The 20,950-nt window shown below is 43.1% G+C and overlaps 1 protein-coding gene across 1 annotated transcript in view; it reads right to left on the bottom strand.

Moving 5' to 3' along the window:
• The window catches only part of TBKBP1 (TBK1 binding protein 1), a 56,668-nt gene that overhangs the window by 8,285 nt on the left and 27,433 nt on the right, over window positions 1–20,950 (bottom strand). The window contains exon 7 of the mRNA XM_054995347.1: window positions 1,118–1,236. Coding sequence (XP_054851322.1) covers window positions 1,118–1,236 — 119 coding nt within the window. The remainder of the gene's footprint in view (window positions 1–1,117; window positions 1,237–20,950) is intronic.

Below are 20,950 nucleotides of genomic sequence, written 5' to 3'. Positions count from 1 at the left end.
GCTCGGCCACTCTTCCCTGATTGGCCAGCCTTTCAAGATCATTTGCATATGTGGGCTGATTGGGACTCACAACATTCCACACCTTACCCCTACCCCCAGAGACAGCTGGAACACAGAGGTCATTTGCAGTCTGATTGGTCCTCACTTCCCACATTCTAAACAGTATGCAGTTGTTATTGGGAGTCACTGAATATGTCCCGAGGTAAAATGCACCTCCCAGTCTTCCTTTAAAAGGTCATTAGAGTTGCCATCTCAAAAAACAAAAAACATAAACGAAAAACGTTATATACCCATAAGTATTATAACTGGATTTAAAGTAGTTAAATGCTGTAGCGAAGTCCTCATATGACAGCCCTTCAAGTACTTGAAGCTAGTTATCAGATCACCTCTCAATTGTCTCCTCTCCAGGCTAAACACATCCCCATGGTGGACATGAATCCACCATGGTATCAGCTGCTGGTATTATTAATAGGAAGAGGGCAAACTTCACAGCGGAATTCTCCCACTCCAGGCCACAGGAAGGGCCTCTCAGCTTCTGTGGTTACTCACCGGATGGTGGGTTTTGCTCATGTTTTGGGTCTAAGTGATCACCATATATGGGCATGTCGAGTCAAACTGATTATTGACTTTGGATGGGGGGCGAGGAGGGTGAAACATCACTTAGGTTTGCTGCACAGTGCACTTCTTGAATCATTCAAGGTATCTGCTTTGCTATAGTGCCCCTCTTCTGCATTTATGGTTCTTTCTGCTTGGTTGCAGGACGGGAAGATGGGGGCTGCCTTTTTCCTTTTCAGTAGGGTCCCCCCCCCCATACATACACATGTACCTGATCTTTAGGAACTGTAAGTTATCCACAGTCATAGCTTTAGACCTGAAACTGCTTTAAACAGCTTTGAATCCTTCACATGCCCACTAGGGTTGTCAGCTACAGTTTAACAAATTTTAATTTAGGGAGGGGAGGGACCCTAGCAAAGTTCACTGTCTAAAACAGCCACTTTCTCCAGGGGAAGTGGTCTATGTTGCCTGAAGACCCGTCGGAATTCCAGGAGATCTTTGAGTCCCACCTGGACATAGGTGACCCTAAGTTCACCTCCTTCCCCACCTGTGCTATACTCACCACCATTGATGACCTGCTCTTGCATAAGAGTCCGAAGTATCTGGCTTTGTAGAGAACTCAGGTTCCTCAGGCGGCACAGTTCCTCTGTGAGCTCTGTATAGGCAAGAGCCAGGTTCACCCTAATAAACAGAAAGAAAAAGGAAATCCCTGAAAGGCATAAAAATGGCAATAGGAGACTTTGGGTCATATGGATCATATCACTCTACACCGTCTCCCAGTTTGTTTCCATGCTCAATTCAAGGTGCTAATGTTGATCTTTAAAGTCCTATACAATTTTTGACCACTCTGGGGCCTAAGTACATGTTATATTTCCCTTGTTTCCTCCCTGGTCTTCCTTGGGCCCACATGGTCAGATATGTGGGGTGAGTTCTGTGCTGGGAACTTAATTCCCAGGTACATGTGGACCAAATTAAGATCAGGACAAGGGTATGCAGCAAGAAGGGACTTACACCCCCCCCCCATACTTTTTCCCTGATCTGAAATGGTACCAATGAGGAACCCTAGATGCACTCTATCAATACATGTGGAACCCCCAACAGGGCAAATAACAGCCTCCTGGGGCCATTTCAGTTTGGATAAACAGTACAATGGGGAGACTTAAACTCCTTTTCTCCACATTCTTTGGAGTATGCCTGGGAATTAAATTCCCAAGATGGCACTTGCAATAGGCATATGCGGGGAGAAGATGAGGACAATGTAATGTGTAGATAAGCCCCTCTGTGGCCTGATTCAGATGCTTTTCTGGGCAGCAGCACTTTTTGCATGGTGGAGAGACAGGCCACACAACTCACACAATTTTTCTCTCTTTAAAATAGGGCAGGGGGAAGAGCCTGAATCCGGTTTTTGTGCATGGAGGCCATTCTAATAGGCAACCTTTTATATAAGCACAATGCTGTGAAACCTTGATTCATCACCTTCTGGCTCACCCAGCAATGCCACTCTCATAACACAGAGATAAAATAACCACGTGGATGCCATGGTCTAGTGCACACACAAACAGCAGGTGAGGGCTGTATTCTCATAATTTTCAAACTTTTGTATCAACTCACCCCTTTTAGAATATAATACAGCCAACAAAGCTTACAATTAAAAAGGCAATCATTCATGGAAGCATTTAAAAATGCAAATACACGTTCCGGCATACAAAACGGAGGTTAAAGGATAAAGAAGCAGCCATCACACTATCCATCAATTTACTTGCTGATCTTCTAAAATGTAACAGGAATGGGACTCATCCTGGGAGAGGGAGTGCCAGAGTCTTAGTGTCTGACTCTCCACTACGGCAGCCCCTGCCACAAGAACCCACTTGCCAAACACCAGAACACAGCATGGAAGACATCTCCAGCTGACCAGAGTTTTAGTGGAAGTGGTTCCTGAGGTAATTTAACCCTGAGTCACTAAGGTCAAAACCAGCACTTTGATTCAGAAGCCACTAAAGTTGTGTTAAAACAGGGGCAAAGTGCTCATAACACTTTGTTCTTGTCACTTGCATTCTGAACCAATTTATGAGAATTTCTCAAAGACAGCACTTTGAGCACATTAAGGTAATTCAGTCAGAAAGTCACTGAGCTCTGTGGAATGGTGGGTAGATGATATTTTGTGGTCACTTTTGACATAAACTCCTACTGGCAATATTTCTATAGGAAAGAACCATGTCTTTTCCCCACCTATGCAGTTCCTTTATCCTTCCTGGACGAGTAAAGGAAAGAATCACTAGCAAGCATATCCCCTACTGCCATATAAATTGGGCCACAAAGGAATCCCAATAGAGAGTAGGCAACAGCTGCTCCGTAGCCCTTCCCCAAAAGAAAATGTTCTCTTGGTATCTTCACCTCCTTGCTCACCATCAGATTCTTCAGCTGAGTGCACCATTTGATACCCCTGCTTGATACGCTATAACACTCTTTGGCCTACTCATTCACAAATATCACATTTCTACTTTCAAAAGTAATGTTATATCTTTTCAGACATTACAATCATACATACCAGGAGCATACAAGTTGTGCGTAACAGGACTTCATGCTGCTTACAATCCTCTTGATACATGTGGTCACCATGTTGTGTGAACAGGGCAACATGACTGTGTACCACATGTATACAGCTTCATTACATACAAACTGCCCACTAGGTTTTCAGAGTTCACATTCACATTTATCAAGGCTGTACGTGCACAGAAAATACACGTCGCCACTGTTCATACAACACAGCAGTTGCACCTATTGGGAAGATGATGGATAGCATGCACTCCCAGTGTATGTTTTTAAAAGGACTTTTGTGATGGGGACAGTACCCCATCTCTATCAAGGCTCCATGGTCCTATAGCTCCCCTCCCTGTAGTCTATCAATCAGTAGAACCCAAAAAACATCACACTAAAAAGATCATGGCACATGTGATCACCCTCCTATGGAGAAAACAAGCAAAATGGTGGAAAAAAATCACTCAAAAAATCACTCATCAGGAAAGAGAGGCAAGATTTGTAGGTTTCTTCCTTCAGGTTTCCTTTTATTTGAGGCTGAGGTTGTTCAACATTTCTTGATGACAGTTGGGTTCTTTTTTCAATAGTTAAACATTCTGCTGACTCCTTCCCAACTTACCAACACTCTTCTCAAAGAACCACTAATTCCGTCTCACACCCAAACAATGCTATGTCTGGAAATCACGCTGCCAAACACAGTAGTTGCACCTATCGGGAAGACGATGGATAGCATGCACTCTCAGTGTATGTGGACAGCTTCCTGTCCAAGTTCAGATATGCCATCTCGAAGAGAATAATCTTGAAGTCCAGCTTTATGAACATGACAACACTGGCACAAAGAGGATGTGGAAACCCTTTTCTCCCTTGAGGGGCTGACCCACCACCCATCAACGCCCTGACAAAATCATCAACTCTCGCCAAAGTCTTGCCCTGAACTTCTGTGTCACCTTGAAAGAACATATTGGGTATGTTTATGAGAATGGAGAACCTGTCTCCTGAGGTTACCAAAGGCATATCAGCAAGAGGACATCTTTCGCTGAAAGAGCTCTCAAGTTATACTGAATGGCTGTGACAAGGGGGGACATGGGAGATGGGGTACGCCTAACTACGTGAGACAGCTATTCCCTTGCTAGGGATTTTTCACCAATTGTCTGTTCAATGACTCTGAGAGGGGTTAAAAAAAAGATTATTCAATTCTGCCAAAAGAAAATTAAATTGGATTCTTTTTCACACCCGAGCGAGACAGGACAACACAATCCCCCCCAGAGGTTGCAATTGTTTCTCCCAGTGTTCAGAAGCTTTCTTTGAAGGGTTTTGATAGGCAAGAACATGAAAAGTCTTGGAATTTCTGATTGCAGATGAGTGCCATCGCTTGGCAAGCACACACAACACACATGACACAAAAAGACAATTCTGGTCCTTACAGTTCCCCATCCATTTTTAAGGTGTTGGAATCACCTCTGGTGCCTAATCAAAAAGATATACGACATGGTCTCCCAGCTTTTCCTCTCCAATGGCACAGTCCTAAACAGAGATAACACCCTTCTAAGGCCACGGATGTCAACAGTTAGAAGGGTAAATTCAGCTTTAGATAGCACTGCAAGATTCCCAACTTTCAAAGCCCACTGCCTTCCTTTTCCTTCTGATCTTTAAACTTCATTTATTTAAAAAATGTAAATGGTACATCTCACCAATCACAGTCTGAAGTGGAAGGTGGCTTCAAATGACAAATATAAAATACGAAATAAAAACTATATCTGTATAAATTAGCAACAACAATACATCAATGATACATGAACTCAGTAATCAGTCCAGAAAGGTGACTTTCAATGGCCTTAGTCTGGAGTAACTCTGCTCAGGCTTTCACTGTTTATGTGTAAAACCCAGGCCATAAAATACACAATTTCATCTAGAACAAAAATAGGTTTGTTGTGTCAGATTGGTTGGAAATATAATAGGTGTTCAACCTGTCTTGGCTATAAGACCCTTAAAAATTCAGGTTTGCAGTTTGAGTGTGCTCCTGGACCCAGCATTACTCTTGAATGTCCAGATGGCAACAGGGCCAAGGTGGCAACATGTAAGGTTTAGCAGCTGCACACCTCTCTGGACAGGAAAGATCTGGCCACTCTTACTCACGTCCTGGTGACTTCTAGACTGGACTACTCTAACGCACTCTACCTGGGGCTGCCAGTGAAAGGTGCTTGGAAACTTCAGCTGATCCACAATGCATTCTCAGACTGGTAACAAGGATAGGCCACATGGAGCTTATCACTCCCATACTGAAAGAACTGATCCGGCTTCCAGGCCCAATTCAAAGTGTTGGATTTGCCCTTTAAAGCCTTAAATCAGGAGTCTGTAACGTGTGACTCTAGAGCCAAATGTGGCTCAGTACGGAACCAAATATGTCTCGTTAAAAATGAAAATGAAAAGTTAAGGTATTTTGGAGGGGTATGTGTGGGTGCTAGAGTAACTAGTATATGAAGGGAACATCAGGCAAAGATTTTGATGGGGCAAAGATTTTGATGGGATTTTGATGGGGCTTCTTAAGAGATGCTTTAAGAGGTGAGTAGTTGCCAGTAATCCAAGGGCAAACCATAGACAGATTTATGCCAGAGCACTCAATCCATTGTGCAAGGTGCTCCTGTGTATATCCAATATACTAATTGCCAAGTGGCCCTGATATGAGAATACTTAAAACCGGTGACTGGAACTACAAACAGACAAGACAAATCATCCTACACATCTGAAAAATGCCCCAAGTTTGCAGAAAAATCTGAAATCATTAAAAAAACCCCAAATAATAAAAGAAACATCTGCAGCTAGGCCAACCATAACAGTTTAGCCAGTATTCCAGGCTTAGCAAGTAAAAGGCAGGGGGAGGGGGCAGGGCCCTTTCCAGGGCTGTTTTGGCCTGTTTTGGCCTTCGAGAGAAGAGTCATTGGGGCCAGGCCCAGAAGCAACCATTGGACATCTTGATACCATATGACTTGCATAAAAGCCTGGCTGCACGCTGCTGTTCAACAGCAGCCCCCCCCCTCCACAAAAGCCAGTGCAGTATACTGGTTAGATTTTCAGAGTAGGATCTAGGAGACACAGGGTCAAATTATCACTTTGCTGTGGAACCTCACTGGGTGACTTTGATCCAGTCACACACATTCAGCCTAACTTACCTCTCAAGGTTAGGAAATATTGATGAAGATGGGAGGCAGATAGAAGAAAGTTGTTTAATCGGATTGAAGAAGAGAAGATCATAGGGAAAGGTGAGCATATGGAGTCTACCAGGAGGATGGAAAGAGGAAAGAGTGTGGGCAGGGCTTTTTTTCAGCTGGAATGCAGTGGAATGGAGTTCCGCACCTCTTGAAAATGGTCACTTGGCTAGTGGCCCCACCCCCTGATCTCCAGACAGAGGGGAGTTTAGATTGCCCTCAGCGCTGCTCAGCGGTGCAGAGGGCAATCTAAACTCCCTTCTGTCTGGAGATCAGGGGGTGGGGCCACTAGCCAAGTGACCATTTTTGCCAAGGGTGATTTAAACTTTTAAAAAATCCCCCCTTGTTCCAGCTGACCCAAAGTGACATCATTGTGCAGTCCTGGGAGTGTGCACACATGTGGTACCAGGGGCACCACCTCCCGCCAGGAGTTGCCCCCTGTGCTGGCAACCCGCTGAGTTCCACCACCTCTTTTTTCCAGAAAAAAAGCCCTGAGTGTGGGGAAGGAGATACAGGGAAAAGAGTCCCCACAAGTCCTTGCAGGTTCCCCATCATGTAACTGGTCCATAGGGGAGAGGCTGCCGGGGAGAGCACCACCAGCGTTTGGGCTGCGGAAACTTTATAGATTATTAGGCGCCACCCTTGCCTGCTCCACTCACCAACCTTGTACCTGGCTGTTCTCATGATAACAATGTTTGAATACTAAATGAGAAGTTCTGCCTCCTGCTAAAAGAGTTGCAGCAATACTGGAATAATCAACAGCAAGCTGCAGCCAGAATTAAATTTATAACAAACATCACACCCTAAATGAGGGAATCAAGTTGCCTCGTCATTTACTTGTAACCACTATAGCACTACACCACACTGGCTGTGATAGCTAAGGGGGGTTCTTAAACTCCCTTTTGTTTGTAAACGAGGGAATATTTTCCATCCTTCTTGTTTGTGCTGCCATTATCCTCAGAGTGGACCAAAAGTAGCTTACATTATTCCAATGTCCTCCAAGTTTATCCTCACAAGACCCCTGTGAGGCAGATCTGGCCGTGAGTGAATGGCCCAAAGTCAGGCAGCAACCTTTCATGGCAGTGTGGGGATTCGACACTGGATCTCCTTGATCCTGCTCTAATATTCTAACGACTACACCACACAGGGTCTGAGAGGCCAAGGAAGCTGTCAACCAGCTGTCGTTTTAGCTTTATTTTCTGATGAGTTACACCTATTATAGACAACCATAGCTTACAATGCAGAAAGCGAGGGAGGGGGTGTTTTCTGGAGATTATGTGGGCCAGGATGTTCTGATTCTCTTCATCTCTGGCACTGCGACTGCCATGATCATGCTGAAGCTGGTGGCCAAATTTAAGGTTCCTTGCTTTATTTTCGGATGAATCACACTTGCCGCAGAAAACCTTAGTTCCTATTGCATATTAAGGAGGAGTGGCTTTCCTGGAGATAACTTTGGCCAGGATGTCCTTATACCCTTTGCTTTGTGCACTGCAACTTCCATAATCATTCTGAAGCTAGTGGCATATTTCGAGGCTCCTAGCTTTAGTGTAGGACAAGTTGTGTCTGCCAGAGACAACCATAGCCTTCAGTGCAAAAAGTAGGGCTGGTGGGGGATTTTTGGAGCTTGTGTGGGTGAGGATGTTCCAATTCCCTTCAAATTTGGCACTACAAGTGCCACGATCATCCTGATGCCAGTGGCCAATGTTGAGGCACCTAGCTTTATTTTCTGAGGAGTTATGCCCACTACAGGTGGATAGATCATTTTATCATAAAATTAATCAACATATGAGTTATGAAATAGGCATCTGAATTTTACCCAGTCATGGAGGGGACCAAGTAATTCTTCAGATTTTTTTTTAAGGTCAGAATATTTATTGCATGTGGCCAAAGGCCATCACAATTAAGTGAATAAAACAACCCAGTAATTGGGACTGGCTATAGAATAGCTTTTTTTTGCTGACTTTTGGAAGGACCTCCTGCATAGAATATGAAGATGCCACTCTTCCTGCCTCTCTTTGCACACATGTTGAAAGGATAAGAAGGATGCTAAGGTAAGGATTCCTCCATGGAGATGGTCCTTTTCTTGTTTCTCACTATAGTATACCTCCTGGTGCTGGGCTAGTGCTTCCTGACCCCTGAACATTTTTAGTTTTCTGCCTGCTTTACTAGCATTAACACTGGTAGGGTCATGGCTCCAGTTCCCCCCTACCTGCCACATGACTTTAATGTCTCATGACTTCCTCTCATGTGCTTGTAAGCTCAGTTAATCCTATATCTGGAAAGGTTAAAGCCACTGATCAGTGGCACTTGGGGCATGCTGTTAGAAAAACTGTCTAGCCGTCACGGTTATGGGGAAGGGGGGAGAGGGGGGAAGCTTTTAATACCTGTGCTGCAGCTGTGGTTTCATAGTCCCAACTGCAACCACCAGCAATGTGTAACTGTGTGGTCTCTGCCTACATGCTTGGTTGAGTTGAAGTTCACCTAGAAACAGATGAAGCCACAAACTTTGCATTTCCTGGCCACGATCCAGAGAATGCTAGAAGCAGAGAAGACTGACATGCCATTTGCTGCTGCTCAAAACAATTCACATGAATTCATTTTTTTTAAAATGCCTCTGACCATGTACAGAGTACACCCCCCCCCCAAGCAATCCCTTGAGGAGCCAAAGCTTATCTATGTATGTTTAAGGTTAGGAGACTGTGTTGGCATCTCTTTTCTTTCTTTAAGAGACGAAGCACTCCTCTACATTTTAATGCAGCCTGTTTTTAAGTTTCACATCAGATTCCTTCATTGTCTTCTTTCAAGTCTGACTCTCCTAGGCCAGAACTCTTAATCCCTAGTCATCTGGTAGTTGAATGAAATGCACATATTTCTGCTCAGAACTTCCAAAGGTAAACCCAAAATGTTACTGTCAGTGACTAGGTGGCTAGAACGCAGTAATAATTGGGTGTGTGTGTATATACAGGGCTTTTTTTCTGGGAAAAGAGGTCGTGGAACTCTGCGGGTTGCCCTTGGAGAAAATGGTCACATGGCTGGTGGCCCCGTCCCCTGATCTCCAGACAGAGGGGAGTTTAGATTGCCCTCCATGTCGCAGAGCGGCACAGAGGGCAGTCTAAACTCCCCTCTGTCTGGAGATCAGGGGGCGGGGCCACCAGCCATGTGACCATTTTCAAGAGGTTCCAGAACTCCGTTCCACTGTGTTCCAGCTGAAAAAAAGCCCTGTGTATATGTAAGGATATCTCCAAAGACAAGCAGCTGTGGCAAAAGACACCTTCGTATTTCACAGCCCGCATATTTTGCACCTTTCCAGGAAGCTAAAGCAAAACAAGTAAGTCTTTTGCCATTAAGTTTCAAAATGGAACAAGACTTTTTTTTTCATAAAGGGAGGTATGGGGGTGTTTATGGAAATGGCAGAGTTCTTAAGTCATAGTAGAAAAGAGGGCCGCCTTCAAGGAAACTTTCCAGGGATCCATCTTTGAGTCTTTGCAAGCATTTTGTTTCCCACTGTATGAGCCCTAAAGAGTACACCTCTGCAATCAGAATTTTTTTGCACACTGTAGTTTTATGGGGAATCTGTTCACACATTCTAATGTGTCTTCAAGTTATGGCATATCCAATTAGTGGAAAAACGACTGTTTTGAATCAGCCCCTTTAATATATTTTCATTACTAATTTGATTTTCTCTAACTTGATGATTTGATTTTCCCTAACTTTAAGGCAGAATATGAACTGATTCCACTGAAAAGCACAATGTGCAATAAAACTTTCTCTGATGATCTGTTCGCATGATATTTGTCCCCCAGTCAAGCAGTTAAAACATCCGCTTGTGAATCATATCCACCAACATCTTCCTCATAAAAATAGGGACATGTTCGTAACTTCCATTTCTGAGAACAATGGATTCCTGTCTGAAGACACTCTCTCCTGCACCTATTTATACACCTCACCAAAGTCTTTCTCCTCTTGCCAATGCATACTGTATAGCTTATCTGATCCCACCACAGACTCAAAAAAATCAGAAAGTGTTTGTTCTTTTGATTATATATATTTGAAAAAGCTATTATCAGCAGTTCTTGACAACCCAGATGGGGAAATAACTGAAATAGTAGCTAAGTTTCTCTACAGTGCCATGGCTATACGCCCTGACAAGTAATATTCTGTACTGGTTTTGCTGCACTGTTGCCCTGCTCCTATCTGTATTTTAATCTCATTTTGTATGGAGTCTATTTAAAATTTTATATATGCCAATAAAGGCTTGCTTGACTTGACTTGATTATCAGCGGTTCAAAACACACCTTGGCAACCACAGGGCATAAATGGCAAGCTAATCCATTGAACAGGAATTTGGTATCCATACTCATACCTTCACATACATGCACACAGAAGACGACATGCAAGATCCTGGTCTAGCAGCACCTTAAAAACCAACTAGACTTCCAGAGTATGAGCTTTCGAGAATCAAAGATCCCTTCTTCAGAGCTCATACCCTAAAAATCTTGTTGGTCTCTGAGGTGCCACTGGACTCGTACCTTGCTGTTCAGTTGCAGACCAACACGGCTGCCCACCTAAAACTTTATTATTTATGTAACTGTATAAATATTTCCGGCAACTTCTACCAATTAAGTGAATGCATTTTACATTGCTAGACAGTTTTGCAACACATTTTTTTAAAAACAGTATACTTCTACAAGCCCCCACCCCACCCCGTTATTCTTATAAGGCATTTTATCATATCCAGTTCTTCTTTGCTTCTTTCATGTTTTTTTCTATGAGCTTCTAAAGGCAATTGGCTTATCCAGCAAGGAATTCCTTATGTTTAGAAATTTCTCTTTCTTTGAAAGGAAATGTTCGTACCAATAAAAACAATGGTCTTGGGGCTGTTTAAAGACTAACAGATAGGGTTGCCAACTATGGGTGGGGAAATTCCTGGAAATTTTGGGGGGGGGGTCTGAGGAGGGCAGGGTTTGGGGAAGGGGAGGAAACTCAGCAGGGTTTCATGCCATAGAGTCCACCCTCCAAAGCACCCATTTTCTCCAGGGCAACTGATCTCTGTGGCCTGGAGAACAACTGTAATTCCAGGAGATCACCAGCTAACACCTGGAAGTTGGGTGATTCCCACCCTCCAATCAGGGAGGCAGGAACAAATTCTTTCAGCTTCCTGTCTTCCTGGTGGGAGTCACCCTTCTACTCAGTTAAGGTAACTCCGCAAGCAGTAATGACCCCAGTCTATATAGAAGGAAGAACTCTAAATAATTAAACAGGAAGCATAACAATTAAACAGGAAGCTTAAGATAAGTAGAAGACAACAGGAAAAGTGTTAACTGAAGTGAACAGACAATATGAAGTTTATGACGATGACTTTGGGAGGGCCCAAGATGTCCTCTGTTCCTCAGAGAAGGACCCTTCACGGTAGGGTTGCCAGCTCCAACTTGGGAAATTTCTGGAGATCTGGGGGGTGAAACCTGAAGAAATCTGGAGAAAGTGGGGTTTGTGGAGGGAAAGGACCTTGGCATGGCATAATTCCATAGAGTCCACCCCTCAAAGTAGCCATTTTTTCCAGGTGAACTGATCTCTGTGGCCTAGAGATCAGTTGTAATTCCGGGAGATCTCCAGCCACTACCTGGAGGCTGGCAACCCTACTTCACAGTGAATATCCAATGGTCCGTCTTCCCTCTGAGGCAGAGGACATCTTGATGGGATCTCCCAAAGCAGTGTCCTTAGCTTGTGGGTGGGTCATCATCTTCTGGTTGCAGTATATGCTGGAGCACCGTTCTTGGAGGTCTCTAGGTCCCATTTGAATATTTGCAACTCTACCATAGCATAAGTGTTCTTGCCCATTTCATCAGGTGCATGAAGTGTAACTTCAGTTGACAGGTATATACACGTAAAAAAATGTAAATAATGGCTCTGTGTAATCCACCTTGAGTCTCAGTGAGAAAGGTAGACTGTAAATAACTTAAATAAAATAATCAATTAAAAATAATTTACAGTCTGGTGTCATATTGTAGGCAATTATATTGAATTGTACACCTTGAATGCAGAGGCAGGAAGGTGAGAAATAACTGTAGTTAAATAAACAATAAATAGACATTTCAACCCTTAATTTGTCTATATCCTTATTTTTGTATTGCTGTCATGGACTAATATGGCTGTTCTCTCTGGAATTTTGTACATCATAATGCCAGCACCTTTCCTTCTAGAAATTTAGCAGTGGGCCTATCCCCTCTGATAGCTGAGGAAACAGCAAAAATACTTAAACAGTACACTCACTGCTAAACTCTAAGCAGATACTCTGTATCTGACAGCACCTGCTATATCAAAATATGAACCAGCTCATGGTACAGACTTCCCTACACTTTCAGTTGGCAAACTTCACATTTATAGGCATATTTTTAAAAAAAAAAAACTTGTGGAAGAAACAATGTAAAAATATTTTTTTTAGTCCTTCCTCTAATAACCTGTTCTGTAAATTATTATTTATTAAGAAAATGTATATTCTGCCTTTCCAGTGACTGAATGATTTCCTTTCTTTAAAGTGATCAGTGTATTTGTTTTTTTTAAAAGGCAATAAAATATAGCTTCTTTATATTTTATTTTATTGTATTTTTTGTTTTGTAGCATAACATAAAGACATTGCTCCTACAATTCCTAAATTACTGTTTTATATAAAACTAGCTTGATACCCATGCTTCGCTACGGTATTTAACTACTTTAAATCCAGTTACTGCCTTTCTTCAACTGTCTGCAGTTTCCTTGACCTGATTTTTACCTCAGAACACAGAGTTCCACAGCTGACCAATCAGAGAGAGAGGAGCGAAAGCAGGCAGGAGCCTGCGAGCCACACAAGAAAGCCAGGCCGCACAGGGAGATTGGCAACCCTAGTGAACTTTTAGGGGAAGAGTGGGAAGTGCATTTTACCTCAGGACACATTCAATGACTCCCAATAGCAACTGCATACTGTTTAGAATGTTGAGGGTGAGGATCAAGCAGGCCACATATGCAAATGACCTTGAAAGGCTGGTCCAATCAGGGAAGAGTGGCCGAGCTGGCTGTGGGCGGGGGGAAGCAGGCAGCAACCTACCATCCACATAGGGAAGCTGTATCCCTTTGGGAAAACCCATTTTACCCCTTTTTACTCCCTTAGGGTAAAATTTGCCTTAGGGGGCAAATTTCTTAAAATTCCTTCTTAGTGGGTGTTTACATTATGAAAGGAACATTCTCCCCAAATTTCATGTTTCTAGGTCAAGGGGTTTGGGCTGGGCGTTGATGAGTCAGTCAGGATACTGCACACGTGCTTTCTGCCTCTTGCCCCCTCAATTCCTCTTCCTTAGATAAATTTCCTTGTAAATTTGACAACAACAAAAAAGCAGAAAATCAGATGGTCAAGGATGTTACCAGATCCTCTGGTGGAGTTTGGATTGCAGGAAAACAAAGGAAATGGCTGTTTTATTTTTTTAATTAGCCTTGGGCAGTCATTTTTAATTTTTCTAAGGAATTTTTTTTTTAATGGGAAGATCAGGCTATTCTTAAATTTGTAAATAAAACTGTCTAAATCTGTATCTTTGCACTTTTCCAAAGGCTTGAAGTGGGTAAGAACTTAAGAATGCTCACAAATACACAGGAAAGCACCCAAAATACTGTCTAAAGCTCTCCCCACCGCACACACATCTCTTTATCTAGATGTGGCAATTTCAGATGAGAAAAAACACAAGCCCACTTTCCAAAACTGAAACAAATCTAGAAACAGACAAAGGAAATACAGAGTTTACCAGCTCCAGGTTGGGAAATTCCTGGAAATTTTGGGGGTGGAACCTGGAAAGGGCAGGGATTTGAGGAGGGGAGAGACTTCAAGTGGGGTGTAATGCCACATAGTCCACCATTCAAAAAGCCATTTTCTCTCAGGAACTGATCTCTGTGGCCTGGAAATCAGTTGTAATTCTAGGAGATCTCCAGCCACCACATGGAGGTTGATAACCATTGAGGTGACGTTAGACTTGATGGCCTTTGTATGACTAACAATGGAATCTTAAACAGAGTTACACCTGACCATTGATTTTAATGGGCTTAGACTGGAGTAACTCTGCTTAGGATTTCACGGTTAAGATATGAGAGCCCGCTGCTCAAAGATCTTTTATCCTCAGAGCTAATTCAGCTGTTACACAACGTGGGGGCTTTTCAGAGTGGCTGCAGTTCACAGTGTCAGGTGCTGAATGTCCCAGATTTGAATTCCCCACATCTCCCATTAAAAAGATCCCTTCCTGAGACAATAAACAGCCACTATCAGTCAGAATAAACAGTACATCAGTTTGTAAAGAAATATGTTGAATTACTTCTTTAAAACATTCAGCTTGATGGACCTTTGATCTCACTCACCAAAAGGTAGCTTTCATAAATTCTTATTACTCACTCTGAAAAAGCAGACTGCTCATTTGAGCCACGGAACACAGAAGCAGATAATAAGGGTCAAAGTCATTTCTGATTCGGATTTATTTATTTAAAATGTTTATATCACACCTCAAACACAAGAACGTAACATTTCAATTTAGCATTTATTTTAAATGCACAGATAAAAACTGAAGGAAAAACAGATTATAGATTAGAAAGCTCACAGAATTTTTTAAAAATGTACATAAGTGAAAATCACACAAAATTCAAAAGAGTATACATCTCTTTGTTTGATTTAAGAAAAACTGCACATATACTCAATAGTTGAGAAATCGTTGTAAACTGCTGCACCCTTTGCTACCATAGGGTCAGGGTTACCATTTTTACCCAAGGCTAATTAAAAAATTGGTAGCCCTATGTTTCCGATTTACCATTTGTGGGGGGGGGGGGGGGTGCACACCCCTACTTTGGAGTTGCTTTGATTATTATATTTGTAGTTCTATTCTGATACGTCCTAGGTCCTTATTAAACAGATACACGGCATAGGTAAACAGAATAAATGCATAAATGTCTACACATAAGTGCACATTGCTCCTGCACATGCAATTTGCATTCCAGACACTGGCTTGTTTTATTAAACAAAGCAGTACCTCTAGACAACTGGAACCCTAAACCTTTAATCATAGGGGTTTTATGAAAGAATTTTTAAATATACATCAGCAATAACTTAGAGAAACCTGAACTGTTAAAGAATCGTTCTATTTTCCATGACCAAAACAGGGAGAGAAATGACCAAAACAAAGAGGAGGGGGGAGAATCAGTGAGCAACCCAGAAAGAATTTTAAATAAACCACAAAAACAAAGTTATCTGATCATTTGAAATATTTTCCAATACATGCTTATGCCAAAACGTAAGAGACATTCAAGCATACATTTAGGGTTGCCTTCTCTGTAGGCTGGGGATCATTTCTAATTCTGAGAGATCTCCTAGAGGTTGGCACCCCTACATACATTCCCATCTGTCCCTATTTATCTTGCACATGCATACAAGTGCATATATATGAACACTAACGCACCATGCAGTACTCAATCTACCATTTTAATACACTGGTCCTGTTGAGGAACACAGGCCGCATAGCATGATCAAAGGGGACATGACACAGCTCCCTTACTGATGCTAGCCAGCTCTGGGCCTGGTCAGTGTCTCAGTGGAAGACCACTTGTGAATCTTAAGGGACTTGCCTTGTGGTCTGAAGAAAAAGGCAAGTATTTCCAGGGCCCTGCCAGGAGTGCTGCCGGGAGGGCCCTGGAAAGCTCCTGCGCTTCACAATGGGCCAATTTAGGCCCTAAATGGGCCCGATTCGGCCCACTGCAGAGCGCAAGAGCACTCCAGGGGTGGCACAATGACCCTGATGTCCAAAATAAGGGGCTTCCTCAATGACCCATTAAGGTTGAGAGCATTCCCAACCAACCTGGAGAGGATCCAGACTGGCACAATCTGTCCGAGCGCCTGTATGTACCTCTATGCTCATGTTTATATATATATTTGTAAAGAAACAGTTATCACATGCATACAAAAATGCTACGGAAGTCCCACTCATCCACCAAAAGAAAAACTAAAATTCATAACACTGTCCATGGAACTTCTCACCACTGGGTGGAAGAGCATAGCAGTATATTGTGATTAATTTCCTTTCCTTTAGCAAAATGTGGCCCCCTCAAGTTATCCCCTTTCCTAGGCCTCTCCATTCTCCCCCACTGCAATGGAACGGAGGGTTCTTGGTGCGGTTTCTGCGAAGCAAGGGGAAGTTTGACTCTACAGCCACCGTGGGTGGAAGGTGCAGCAAGCTTGTCTGGTAAACAGAATCAGCCCATATACAACCAAACAACAGAGCATGAAACCGCAGCAGTGTTATCTGCCATCTCAGCGTGGTGAGTGGGCAGAGGAGCTGTCTGGGGAGAGGAAACGGCCAGGCGGAAGTCAAACCCACCCATTTAAGTATTCAAGAAAAGGGATGAGGCCACCATGCTCCTGTTAGCTAGCCACTGTGACTCCCAGCCACTGTTTTTTGCTTTAAACTATGATTCAGTACTTGCACATACATTATACATTACTCTCTGGTAAGCTGCTGGGTTTAAGATCTATCCAGTTTTTATCCTCCCTTTCCTCTAGGTCCAAGGTAGCTCACAGCAGCATACATAGTCATCTATTCTCCTATTTTACCTTCACAACAACCCTGTGAAGCAGGTTATACTGAGAGGGTATGATAGGCGCAAGATCCTTCAATGAACTAGCAGATCTCTCCAATCCTTAACTGTCATGCTAATTCTATTATTCTTAGCTGGAACACCATCCACACACACACCAGAAATAATCTACAAATATTAGGAGCCATTCAGAACTTTTAGAGATCGGCGGGGGGGGGGGGGGTTAAACCCTTCCTAGTCAGCAGTTTCTGAAAGCCAGTGGAGAGTTATTTTTCATTGCTCAACCTGCCCCGAGAATAAAATCCCAGATCTCAGACTTCTCTCCCAGACCCTTAAAATAGTGGCACACGGCAAGCAGGAATCAAACCATCGACAAAACTGATGTGGCCAATTATTGTCCAGTCTCTAATCTGCCCTTTCTGGGCAAAGTGATTGAGAGAGCAGCAGCTGACCAACTCCAGATTTTCTTGGGAAACTCTAGTGCTCTAGACCCTTTCCAGTCTGGATTCAGACCAGGGCATGGGACAGAAACAGCACTAGTAGCGTTAGTGGATGATCTCTGTCTGAATATAGACAAAGGCCATGCCTCCTTATTGCTCCTCCTGGATCTATCGGCAGCCTTTGACACAGTTGACCATGCCATCCTGTTGAGGCATTTAGAAACAGAGGTGGGCATCACAGGATGTACCCTGGACTGGTTTAAATAGTTTCTCATGGAACGGTCTCAAAGGGTTGCTGTCAGAGATCAACTGTCTCCAGATTGGGAACTATCTTGTGGGGTTCCGCAGGGCGCAATCTTATCTCCCATGTTATTCAACCTCTACATAAAACCTTTAGGAGAACTCATTCCCAGCTATGGAATGGGATGCCATCAACATGTAGATGTCACCCAACTCTGTATCTTGCTATCCAGGTCCCCACAGGATGCAGTAGAAATCTTAGATCGCTGCCTGTCAACCATGGTGAAATGGCTGAAAAATAACAAATTGAAATTGAAGCCAGACAAGACTGAAGCGATGTTTGTTAAGAAGACAGATCTTGAAAGACATTGTTCTCCCCACTTTCAATGAAGTTCGTCTGACCCTTGCAGACTCGGTTAAGAGCCTAGGGGTTATACTGGATTCAGCACTACTACTAGAAAAACAAGTTAAGGCAGCTGCAAAAAATGCTTAGTATAATCTCACTCTAGCCTGGAAGATGGCTTCTTATATCAACACAGCTGACCTGGCCACCTGGATCCATGCTATGGTAACATCAAGGCTTGACTATTGTAATGCACTATACATTGGTCTTCCATCTAAGTTAACTAGGAGGCTCCAATTAGTGCAAAATGCTGCAGCTCGACTGTTAGCAGGAGCGAGCAGGAGCTTGAACATCACTCCTATCCTTCAGTCACTCCATTGGCTACCTATCAGTTACCATGCTCAATTCAAGGTATTGGTTATTACATACAAAGCTCTTCATGGCCTTGGCCCAACATACCTATGGGACCTCCTCCCTCCCTGTGTCCCTCCACGGCAGCTTCGCTCATCTGAACAGCGTCTCTTGCAGGTGCCAGCCTATACATGGGTAAAATTAACAGCAGCCTGTGCACAGGATTTTTCTGTGGTGGTCCCTACCCTGTGGAACAGCCCCCACGTGCCTGGCCTTCTGCAAATAATGCAACACTGAATTATTCAAAAAGGCTTTTTACTCACATAGGAGGGCAGTATTGTAGGGAGCGAGTCTCAGATGTTTCGCTAATGAGTTAGGGACCATAGACTTCACCACTATGTTGCCTTACATATTAGCTGTTGCTTTGAATATGTACTCCTATATACTACCTGTGCTTCATATTGTCTAATGTCAATCCTAGAATTATGTTGTTTCAGCAATTCTTCACCCCGTATTGGATCCTTATTAACGCTACGTCTTTGTAAAATCCTATGACATTGTTTATGGAAATGTCCTTGACACTGTATGGAAATGTCCTTGATACTGATTGTACTAATCTCACACTATGTAATCCGCCTTGGATCTCAGTGAGAAAGGCAAGACTATAAATGTCAAACATACATACATTTTGCTACTACAGACTAACACGGCTAACTCCTCTGGATACATACATAATATATACATACATAAACCAATCATTAACATTTTGGCTGACAACCACTAGGTTCAATCTGAATGCATGCCTGAATGCATGTCTGTTGTATGCATGTTATCATACATATACCTATATAAATAAAATTGACTTGTCTGGTAAGTTACATTGTGTCCTAATTTTTTTTTGCTTGTTGTTGGGGGGGGGGCATTAAGTTATAAGGTTGCACACTGCATGGGTGATAGTCAATTAAAGATTAACAGCCACAGCTCTAATCACAACCCCCCACTCTCTAAATCCTCTTAACATAAAGGTTGCTGTTGCCAAGGGCTGCCTTGGTTGCATTTGGCAGATATTTCCAAAGCAAGAAGTCAAAAAGTAATGGTCAGCTCCATTTTCTCATTTGAATCCTTTTGGTAGCTGACTCAGGAGTAGCAAGGTGGATGAACGGGTCTTCGGTCCATGCACAGAGGCACTCTTTTATTTACTGCTACTTTGCAGCTCTTGCTTCGTAAAAGGATTTTGGCAAGCCCGCTCTCATGATTAGATTATAGTCCATCTTCATTTCTGCTGTCTCAGCCATCACACTTCGGAAATTCAACCGAAGTGTAGCTGAAAAATATGTATGCCAGGTTGCACCTCGCCTTCAAAATGCAAATCAGCCCAAATAACATATTTACCTAGCACCAGTTTCATGCAGTCTTCTTATGTGTCACTCATCTTCTACACAAGTTTGCACTGGTGAATTCACAGCGGCAAACAAGAGTGACAAAATGCAAATGTGCTTCTGTTTTTAATTTTTTTTATTTTTTAAAAGGAAGCAAGGATCTTCCCAGCAGGAGAACCTGAAATCAAAGCAATCTCTGCAGAATAGATTATCAAGAATCACTGGCAGACTTAATTGTAGAAGGGACTCATCGTGTGTAACATTTAACACTACTTAGATGGTCTGGGCCAAACATGCATCCAATCAGGAGTCGTGGCTCAATGGTAGAGCATCTGCTTGGCATGCAGAAGTTCCAGGTTCAAAGACATCTTCCTGTCAGGTAGCAGGTGAGGGGAGAAGCCTCCGGCTGAGACCCTGGAGAACCACCAACAATCAGAATCTTTTGCACTTACTTTCAGCATGGATGGCTTTCCATATAAACTGAAAGATGTCTCAGAACCATTTATGACACTGAAAAGAGTTCTGAGGCAGATTCTCCATTCACACACTCCAGAAGGCACATGCTACTTTGGACTCTTCCTAGAGTTGCCAAGCCTCAGGTTTGGCCTGAAGTTCCCACCCTTGGCTCAAGATTTCCAAGATATGGAGTAAAATTCCCTGGTGAGGGGCCAGAATCAAGGCAGCAGTTTATTTACTACGGTTTGAGAGCTTCTTCTGTTTGCTGTATCCCAATATGGCCACTTGGCCTTTCATGGAGGCATCAGGCACACAGCTGGGCTCTTCCTATCAGCTGACAAGAGTCATCTTATGTCTCTGTGGGCTCTGTTCCATACCAGGCTCCAAAACCTGATCTCCCAGACACCATCATTCCAGGCTCTGTTCCTACGTGACAGAGATATAAGGAGCCATTTTGCACTGCTTCCTGTATACTTCATTTCAGCAACAGAATGTCTTTGCCTCAACTTGGATAGGATGACAAAAAAACTCTCTCTCTACCCCTATGTTCCATCATGGCTTCTATGTTCAGTCAAGAGCATTTTCTTCCTGTTACAATCTCCTGCCAGGGTTGCCAACCTCCAGGTGGTGCAATACAGCTGGACTATGGTGTAAACGTTGAAAAATACAGCAAAAACGTTGTGTGACAATATTTAAAGTGAAAAGGCTAGGTTTACTTATACCAATACTTGAATATAGATCTCCTGGAATTACAACTGATCTCCAGGCAACAGGGATCCATTTCCTTGGAGAAAATGGCTACTTTGGAAGATGGATTCTATGGCATTATACCCTATTGAGGCCCCTCCT

This window comes from Eublepharis macularius, chromosome 12 (genome assembly GCF_028583425.1).
Source record: "Eublepharis macularius isolate TG4126 chromosome 12, MPM_Emac_v1.0, whole genome shotgun sequence".
NCBI classification, from domain to species: domain Eukaryota; kingdom Metazoa; phylum Chordata; class Lepidosauria; order Squamata; family Eublepharidae; genus Eublepharis; species Eublepharis macularius.
This window is presented reverse-complemented; position numbering and strand designations above follow the sequence as displayed.